Source organism: Chanodichthys erythropterus, chromosome 21, assembly GCF_024489055.1.
Source record: "Chanodichthys erythropterus isolate Z2021 chromosome 21, ASM2448905v1, whole genome shotgun sequence".
NCBI classification, from domain to species: Eukaryota; Metazoa; Chordata; class Actinopteri; order Cypriniformes; family Xenocyprididae; genus Chanodichthys; species Chanodichthys erythropterus.
In genome coordinates, this window is record NC_090241.1 from 2290001 (window position 1) to 2300623 (window position 10623).

A 10623-nucleotide genomic window follows, 5' to 3' on the forward strand; every position below is an offset into this window, starting at 1 on the left:
CAAAGACTCTCCAAAGATCACAGCTGGAGAATTGCAGAGATTAGTTGAGTCTTAGGGTCAAAAAAGCCTACAAGCACCTACATCCCCACAAGTTGTTTGGGAGAGTTTCAAGAAAAATCCTCTGCTCTCATCCAAAAACAATCTCCAGCATATTTAGTTGTCAGACAAGACTGGAACTTCAAATGGGACCGGCTTCTGTGGTCAGATGAAACTAAACAAAGAGCTTTTTGGCAGCAAACCCACCAGATGGGTTTGGTGCACACATTGATAAAAAGTGCTCATGTCCACAGTTAAATATACTGCTGGATCTTTAATGTCGTGGGCCATTTTTTTTCTACTGGAGGTCCTAGACAATTTGTTCAGATAAAAAAAAATCAACACCTGACCACCTCTGCAAGAAATCTTATAATAGGCCATGGTTGGATCTTCCACCAGGAGAGTGATCCAAAACATCAAAATCAATCACTGAGCACAAAATTAAGGTTCTGCCATGGCCATCCCAGTCCCCTGACCTGAACCCTATAGAAAACTGTAGAGGAGAGTGTATCAACATGGACCTTGGGATTTGAAGGATCTGGAGAGATTCTGTACGGAGAAATGGTCTCTAATCTCTTGTCAGGTGTTCTCCAAACTCATCAGGCATTGTAGGAGAAGACTCAGAGCTGTTATCATGGCAAAAGGAGGTTTGAGTATTGAATACAAGAGTGTCATTAATTGTGGCCTTCAAGAAAAGCATTTATTTGATGAGATTTTCCCCACAGTGTTTTGCTGAATGTTGATCATTCAGATGATGAAACATTGAAAATGCATGTTCCCACAAATCCTTCACTATACTTCTCCATCAAAACTTCTGTTTGTCAACCTAAAAATTGAAGTATCTCCATTAGTGTTAGTCTTGACATCTCTGATCATCACATGTCCACTTTGTTTCTGTCCAGATGCTCATGTTGAGGAGGAATTGTGACGGTAGGATGTCTGTTCTTTGGTCTCATGGGTTTGGGCTCCCCGAGGGGCAGCTGTGTTTTAGGGAACAGCTCAATATCCTCTGCCCAACTCACTTCCCCTCCCCGGGGGTATCAGAACTCCCTCTGCCCCTCAGATAGGAGCTGAAGCTGAACTAATCCCGAGTTGTCAGAGAAAGGCTGTTTACTCTGTGGGGATTAACAGAGATTAAGTGCTATCATAGCACAGTTTGAGGAGGGGTGCTGTAAACGATCCAACCATTTCTGATGGCCCTCTCCTGTTCGCGTTTGCTTGGTTAACTTGTCAAACACACACTTGCATTCTTAAGGCCCCGATATACTCACGGCAAAGAAGTATTTGGTATACTGTTTGCGAACATCCCGATGCATTTAGATTAATATGTGCTAGCTTTTTCTCTCAATAAAAAATAAACACAACAAATAGTAAATAAAGCAGGTAATAACGCAACTGATCATATCTACATGGATATGTTTGCACAAACTCTGCAATTCGGCTCTACAGTCAAGTCACATCACTTTTATTTATATATCACTTTATACTAGGGCTGTGACAATAAATCAATGCTTCTCGATTCATGGATCAATTCTGAGATTTTCTCTGGAATCGATTCGGAGCTTAGTTTTTAACAGCAGATGGCGCTCTGAGCTAGTTTTTAATTTTTAGTTTTCACACTCAAATGCTCATGAAGAAGAGCGCTGAAGAGCGATTGTGTGTTCGGCTGAGTCTGAGAATGTACTTGAACCTCAGAATGCTTTTATGACGTGAGATTAATGTAAACATCCCACTGCAAACACCCTTGTAATTCACTTCAACCTTTTCAAACTTTATGAATGATTATTTTATAGAATGTTCAAGTGGTGTGTGTAAGGAATTGGAAGCAAGCAGAGTACGGCTGTTTCTAAAGCACGCAGTGCCATCTGTTGTTAAAAACTAAGCTCAGAATCGATTTGTGAGAGAATCACGATACATTCGGAAAATCTCAGAATCAATCCAGAATCATTTCTCGATTCACGATGCATTGATTTATTTTTCCAGCCCTACTTTATAGGTACTGTATGTCAGCTTTACAGTATTAAAAAAGAAATTAAAAAAAAGTTTGTCACTTGCTTTTACTTGCTTCTGACATTGATGCCCTGAACAGAAGAAATGAACCAGAGCAGATTTCCATATCAAAGAAGGCGGAGCCTCAGAGCACATTACGTAATCCTCACTGACCAATGATAGTTCAAAGGTGTTTACCGGTCAGAGTGAATGTTTCTGGAAAGTTTTCTTTGGAAAGCTGTTTCAAACTCCAAACGAATTTCGCTTTGGCCCAACATCACACCTGTTCACAGGACCGGCTCTCACATTCTCCCTGGCCCCACGCCAAATAGCGATCGGTTGCAAAATTGATGCACTTTTCAGTTCAGCTCCCAAGATTTTGAGGTAAATCATGGTTTTGGCCACTTGATATATTCTGCTTGTTATTTAGAAACTAGAAAGCAGTATTAGAACGTGACTGCGGTCTTCATAAACATTTAAATGGTTTTAAAGGTGCCCTAGATTCAAAAACTGAATTTATCTTGGCATAGTTGAATAACAAGAGTTCAGTACATGGAAATGACATACAGTGAGTCTCAAACTCCATTGTTTCCTCCTCCTTATGTAAATCTCACTTGTTTAAAAGACCTCCGAAGAACAGGCGAATCTCAACATAACACCGATTGTTACATAACAGTTGGGATCATTAATATGTAATGACATATTAATATTTGCATATGCCAGCCCATGTTCAAGGCATTAGACAAGGGCAGCCAGTATTAACATTTGGATCTGTGCACAGCTGAATCATCAGACTAGGTAAGCAAGCAAGAACAATAGTGAAAAATGGCAGATGGAGCAATAATAACTGACATGATCCATGATATCATGATATTTTTACTGATATTTGTAAACTGTCTTTCTAAATGTTTTGTTAGCATGTTGCTAATGTACTGTTAAATGTGGTTAAAGTTACCATCGTTTCTTACTGTATTCATGGAGACGAGCCATCGCTATTTCATTTTTAAACACTGTCAGTCTGTATAATGCATAAACACAACTTCATTCTTTATAAATCTCTCCAACAGTGTGTAATATTAGCTTTAGCCACGAAGCACCATCAAACTCATTCAGAATCAAATGTAAACATCCAAATAAATACCATACTTACGTGATTAGACATGTTGCATGACACTTTGTAAAGATCCATTTTGAGGGTTATATTAGCTGTGTGAACTTTGTTTATGCTGTTTAAGGCAAGCGCGTGCTCTGGGGGCGGAGAGCACAAGATTTAAAGGGGCCGCCTACCCTGAATCGGCACATTTATAATGATAGGAAGCTAAAAAAATTAATAAAAAAAAAAAACGATGGGGTATTTTGAGCTGAAACTTCACAGACACATTCAGGGGACACCTTAGACTTATATTCCATCTTTTGAAAACATGTCCTTCAGCACCTTTAAACCATTCAAGTGCAAGAAGATGTGAAAGAAACTCAGTCATTTGTATCTTTGTTCTATGGTATTTATTTGTGCTATTGCTTGTAATTTGTTCACAAGTGTCTTTATTTAACATTATTTATTAAAATACTATTTATTTATTTATGTGGCAGGGCCAGTGAAAAGTTTGGCAGGGTAAACTGTGCTTCTTTCCATTTCGGGGCCTTTTATGCCACTTCATTCAGCCTCTTCAGTGCATTGCTGGCTTTCTCTCAGTTTGTTTTTGACTGAACATGTGCACACTTACAGTCTCTCTGGAGTGACACGCATATATTTACACACAAGACAGCGACCATTCAAAATGTGGTGGTGCTGTTCCTGTACTCCTCAGTATAATATTTTTCTAGTGCATTAAAGTCTAGATGCTGCTGTGTGTAATGGAGATGTGAGTGCTAGTAAATGTTCGGCGCTGTGCTAGAAATGAAATCGAAAAGCAGTACACGAATCCCATCAAATTTTAAATGTCATTTGGAATGAGAGCCAGATCAAAACATGCCACCGGTGCAAACCGCGTGTTGACGGCCCTGCGTTAATTCAATCTTGAGCCTAAATCTGGATTGTGTGTGTGTGCTGTTTCAGAGAGGAACGTGAGCGCTGGATCAGGGCCAAATACGAGCAGAAGTTGTTTTTGGCATCGCTGACGTGCACAGAGCTGTCTCTAGGACAGCAGCTACTGCGGGCCACAGCGGAGGAAGACCTGCGCTTCGTGGTCATACTGCTGGCGCACGGCTCTAGAGATGAGGTCAACGAAACCTGCGGGGAAGGTGACGGCCGGACAGCCCTGCACCTGGCCTGCCGCAAGGGGAATGTTGTGATCACGCAACTGCTCATCTGGGTAAGAGCTACAGCACACACTCGCTGTATCACAGCAAACTACACCAAACTACATTTTCACACCAATTGTGAATATTTGTCAGGTGCGGTGTGCACCTTTCAGCTTGTCTGTCTGTCAACTGGTCTGTTTAAAGGATTAGTTCACTTTAAAATGAAAATCAGCCCAAGCTTTATTCACACTCAAGCCATCCTTGGTGTATATGACTTTCTTCTTTCTGATGAACACAATCGGAGTTATATTATTAAATATCCTGATGCATCCGAGCTTTATAATGGCAAAGCGCGATACCAACAAGTATGAAGCTGAAGAAAGTGCATCCATCCATCATAAACATATTTCTCATGGTTCTGTGGGGTTAATAAAGGCCTTCTGAAGTGTGTTTGTATAAAAAAAAAAAAAAAAAAAAATCCATATTTAACAAGTTATGAAGTAAAATATCTAGCTTCCGCCAGACCGCCTTCAGCCAGTCACAGTTTCTTCATAAGTTGAATATGAAAGGGCGTTTACTTTATTTCTATAACTGGAAAACTACTGTAAGACCAACCCTAAAAAGCACTGTTTTTGTTTTATGTATTTATGTAGGCCTGCTGAATGTTAAATTCACCCAATCCATGTTTATTAGAAATTATGGTAACACTTTACTTGAAGGGGTGTGCATAAGACTAACATGACACCGTTATAATCATGACATGACACATGTCGTGAATGTGAAGGAGGTTTTATGAATGTTTATGACAACTGTCATTACAGTAAGTGTCATTCGCTCAATTATGTCATTTTTAATGCAAAGATGACATTGTTTGAGATGTCCGAGTTATGACAACTTGACATAAACCAACACATCATAACCTGTCAGTATCTTTGTCATGACAACTGGATATTATTTAGCTTTATGGGTTAACATTACATTAAACTGTCATGTGGTTGGTTTTGACATTGGCTGTCATGAGGCCATTATAATAGTGTCATGAATATGTATCTTGAGCTCAAGTACAGTGGTACAAATTGAACTTGTCATTAAAATGTCATCAAGTGACAATACTCTGACAAATAATTTTATAACAGCTTCATGACTATTTTTCATTTCATGTTTTTTTTTTTTTTAAGTTTCCTCCAACAGAAGGTCAGATAATAGACAATTTCAAATTTCGTAAAAAAGATGACACTGTTATAAAATAATGGTAACACATTATTTTAGGGTCTTTTAACTAGTTACTTATTACTATTAGCATTCATATGGCTAAAATATTGGCTGTTTATTAGTACTTATAAAGCACAAATCAATGCCTTATTCTGCATGATCTTATTCTACATTCTTAATCCTATCCAATACCTAAACCTAACAATTAACTATAATAAGCAGTACATTAAGAGTTTATTGAGGGAAAGGTCATAGTTAATAGTTTATATATGTGTTCCCTATGCTGAAGTGTTACCAAAATAATGTAATGTAATGTTAATGTTAAAAACCAAAGTAGTTTAAGTTTGATAATTACTACAGTATTTGTGACAGGTTATGTTGTCTTGGTAATGTCAAGTTGTCATGACAAAGACACTGACAGGTTATGATGTGTTGGTTTATGTCAAGTTGTCGTAACAAAGACATCTCAAACAATGTCATCTTTGCATTAAAAATGACATAACTGAGCGAATGAAACTTAATGACAGTTGTCATAAACATTCATAAAACCTCCTTCATATTCACGACATGTCATGTCAAGATTATGAAGGTGTCATGTCTTATGCACACCCCTTCAAGTAAAGTGTTACCGAAATTATTTGATGATGCATCAATAAACTAGCTAGTATAACTTAATGCATGCATTTTTGAGCTTTGCTTATTTAAAACATGATCAAAACACCATTTTAATGGCAAAACTTCAAATAAGAGAGCAGGTATCGGCCCAAAAAATCAGTGCATCCCTACTTGAAATAAAAGAAAAATTTTTGCAATAAAATTTTCTACCTTCTCTATAACCTGTGGAGTCACCACAAAACCAAAATGGTCAATTCTTGATTTTTATGGAATATTGCAGTATTTATTATAAATGAAAAACTATAAATCATGTGCCCTCGTAATTTTTAATCAGAATGTCTCCTCTCACTTGCACTGCGTCTCTTCTCTGATGCAGTTTTTCTCTGGGTTTCATTCACATGAAATCACAGCGATAACAAACCACAATGATTCTTGATGGACAAAATCAAGTCCCGTCTTTTTTGAGAAGCCATTTCTCGTATATGCATCACAATAGAGTAGTAAAGACTTCCATTTCATGTTGACTTTAAAAAGTTTTACTGCCTTTCTCTTATCGAAATGGTCAAATATAGTTTTTAACTACCCCATTCTTCAATAATGGTCTCTTTGCACACAGTGTTAAAACAGGGACCTTATTAAAATATTAAAATAATATAATAATAAAAAAAAACAATTATAATATTAATAATAACAACAAAGCATTTTTATGGAGGATATGTAGAGTGGCAGGAACAGCAGTCTGACTTTTATTCGCTCTTAAGCGTTAATTTTCTGGCGTAAGGATTGGAAACATATTTTCTCTTCTCCTGTTTCTCTGTAGTACGGCGTGGACATCATGGCACGGGATGCTCACGGCAATACGGCACTGGCGTACGCGCGGCAAGCCAACAGTCAGGAGTGTATGGACATCCTCCTTCAGTACGGCTGTCCCGACGAGCGTTACCCGCTCATGGCCACGCCCAACCTGTCACGCAGGAACAATAATCGCAATAACAGCTGCAGCAGCATGAACAGTGCAGTTATATGAGGAATAAAACATGAACATACACACCTTCATATGTCCCGCTCCACCACTGCATCAGAATCATAAAAACTACACCAGACTCAAGGGAATGACCCCAACACTGATGATGATGATGATGATGAAGAGCTACTGTGTTTGCACTCACAGCCTCCCCTTGCCTCTTGTGAAACGGTCAGCACCCTGACTTTACAATCCCGCTGGTGGAAAACATTGTCATGGCCAGTCATAGGTCATCTTTTTTTTTTGGGAGAGTGCCCCATGTCCAATGTCTCGCTGCATCGTGGAACAAAAATTAAAACAAACCTGGATTCTGCTTTTCTGACTGCACCAGTTTAAGCTACCAAGTGCATGATGGGAGAATAGGGTGTGTGTGTATGAGAAAGCAAGACATGAAACGATGGGAAATCTTCTTCTAAATGACCCAGAAGTCCCAGAGAACTTCACTTGGTCACCATGTGTGTCTGGACTTTCATCTCACCACTTTGACACTGGTTTTTCTGTCCGTTCTCTCTCTCTCTCTCTCTCTCTCTCTGACTTTTTCTTTGCATCTATTCTGACTCTTTTTCAGCCAGTATGTCCATTATGTCTTTTTTTTCTTCTGCATTTTAAAGGAATGTGAATAATGACATTGATGGAAACACCCAAATATTGAGTCGTACATTTGAAGTTTGAATCTGACATGGTCTTTTTTAACCTTTTTTGTTTTAACGTCATTTGTTTTAGTGCGCATTACTGGACCAACACAAGTGTTTTAAGATTTAACTTTCTCAGAAGCAAAAGGGAATTGCATTTTTTACTTTCACCAGCTTTTATTTAGCAAATTTTTAATCTTTAAACACGTCAAACGAGCCTTATATGTTGCCCATTCGTCAGCTTACAGTGAAGTGTGTAGACACAGATTCAGATGAACCTCATCATCAATAAATCCACCGCTATGCTTTTCCTAGTTTTTAAGACCGTAATATCACGGGTAGATTGGTTGCTTCGACTCAGCACAGAATATCACACAAATGCAGGACTTTTTTTGTAATGCAAACGACTGAAATCTGCTCTCAGGTCATCTCTGTCTGTTGCTCTTCACACACTCTACACCGCAGAGTCCTAAACCTCATGTATCTCAATGAAGAGAAGGACTCTCTGGGTCTTCAATCCCAATCTGTACATACTTCTTCCTTCTCGATCTCTCATTCTATTTTTTCTCTTAGTAGTGTACTATATAGAAAGCATTTGAAGAAAACACTCCCCCTGACATGAGCCTGATATTTTTACCTGTTTCAGTGCAGGTTTAGGTGTCTAAAAGTGTGCCCGTTTGAGTCAAGTTCACTCTTCATAGCTTAGTTTTCCTCCTCACCTTTATATTCTTCCTTTATTGTGTGTCAAGGAGTATTAAAGCAATACGAAGCCAAAATTCAGCCAGGTTAGACACACAAGTAATAATTTCTCTCCGCTTTCTCGGACGTCACCCCAGCTGCCGTTGTTATTGAGAGATGTAAAGCCGATGTAAGACTCTGTCTCAGGGCGTATATATATATCATTACAGAAGATCCCATGCAGGGTTTGATATTGACTTACTCCATAATATGGGCTTTGATCATTTAATCTCAGCTTCCATTGATTTTAGGTAGTAGAAATGTGAAGGTACTTGGACTGGGGGTTGGAGATGTGAGAGGATGCGTGTTGCAGAATTGATATTCCGCAATACAAACAATCGGGAAAGTCTTCAGATATATAGTTGCTAGACATTTTGGGAACATGTAGAGAAACTTAAATAGCCTTCTGAGGAAAAAAAAAAGCTTTAGTGAAGGACATGAGGATATAGAAACATGTTGATTTTCAGCTTTTCGCCTTGTATATAACGTAGCAGGCCTTTAGAGGCTTTACCACAATAACTATTATTTATGACTAAATGCACTACAGAACACAGATCACTCGTTGTGAAGAACCCACAATATAAAGTCCACTTCGAATCCTTTCTGTGGAAAACCAGTCGTTTTTGTTTTTTGATCTTTTTGCATGAACGGATGTAAATGTTCTTTTCCTTGTGTAAATGTCTTTGTCTTCATAAAATGACTGTACCCTGACAGGTGACGCTAAAGAGTCTGCCATTTTAATATGAAAAAACCTTTATGAACAACTTGTGAACATTTCTTATTTTGTCAGTCCTCCCATCTGTAATCCATCACTTTGAGCAAAATTTCTTTTTTGATCTGGAACTGAATAAAGAAAGCATGAATGAGCAAAAATCCAACCGATACCGTGACGGCAACCGAAGGATCACGCCGCCCCTTGTGAGCAAACAATGCAGACAGTTTGGGGTTTTTATCAGTACGCTCCGAGTTGCTTGAACATATCCTTGTCATCGCTTCGTGTAAATAGATGTAAAAATGGAGAAACACGTAGTTTGTTTACTTTGTTTTCGTTTGTGTTCGTTACCTCATTTCATCAACAGTCTCCGTGTTACTTTCAAACCCAAGAGACCCGTTTAATTATTTATGAATATGAGAGCTCTCACACTACTTGGGTTTTGCATTTGTTCCTTTATTCAGTCCATTGGCATCACAACTATCATTCTGATTCGAATTATTGGTGTTGTGTTTCTAATTATTGTTGTTGTTATTATATTGAGTTTGTGTCAGCTGTACAGTACTGTGTTGAAAAATTATACCTGATGCAGAGTCTTATACTGTAATGTCTCTTTTCAATAAAAAGCTTCTTAATATAATGTTCTCTCCTTGATTTTTTTCTACCATTTTAATTGTATTTTATTGTGTGTGTGTGTGTGTGTGTGTGTGTGTGTGTGTGTGTGTGTGTGTGTGTGTGTGTGTGTGTGTGTGTGTGTGTGTGTGTGTGTGTGTGTGTGTGTGTGTGTGTGTGTGTGTGTGTGTGTGTGTGTGTGTGTGTGTGTGTATATATACAGTTGCATGAATAAGTATGTGAACCACTTGCAGAATCTGAAAATGTGAATAATTTTAACAAAATAAGAGGGATCATACAAAATGCATGTTATTTTTTGTTTAGTACTGTCCTGAGTAAGATATTTTACATAAAAGATGTTTGCATTTAGTTCACAAGACAAAATAATAGCTGAATTTATTAAAATAACTCCATTCATAAGTATGTGAACCCTTGATTCTCAATACTGTGTGTGGTTACCTGATGATCCACGACTGTTTTTGTGTTTTGTGATGGTTGTTCATGAGTCTCTTGTTTGTCCTGAGCAGTTAAACTGAGCTCTGTTCTTCAGAAAAATCCTCCAGCTCCTGTAGATTCATCAGTTTTCAAGCATTTTTGCCTATTTGAACCCTTTCCAGCAGTCACTGAATGATTTTGAGATTCATCTTTTCACACTGAGGACAACTGAGGGACTCAAACTCAACTATTAAAAAAGGTTCAAACATTCACTGATGCTCCAGAAGGAAACAAGACGCATTAAGAGCCGAGGGGTGAAAACTTTTGAATTTAAATATCAAGGGAAATTGTACTTAATTTGTCTTCCAGGAAACATG

General features: G+C 38.2%; 1 protein-coding gene across 4 annotated transcripts in view; it reads left to right on the top strand.

The window, feature by feature from the left end:
* agap1 (ArfGAP with GTPase domain, ankyrin repeat and PH domain 1) overlaps positions 1-9781 on the top strand; it is a 232623-nt gene extending 222842 nt beyond the window's left edge. For all 4 annotated transcript variants that reach the window (XM_067373171.1, XM_067373172.1, XM_067373169.1 and 1 more), the window contains 2 exons: positions 4082-4337; positions 6914-9781. In XM_067373171.1, the coding sequence (XP_067229272.1) occupies positions 4082-4337; positions 6914-7120 (463 nt within the window). In that variant the 3' untranslated portion in view covers positions 7121-9781. The remainder of the gene's footprint in view (positions 1-4081; positions 4338-6913) is intronic.
* Positions 9782-10623: the final 842 nt, after the last annotated feature.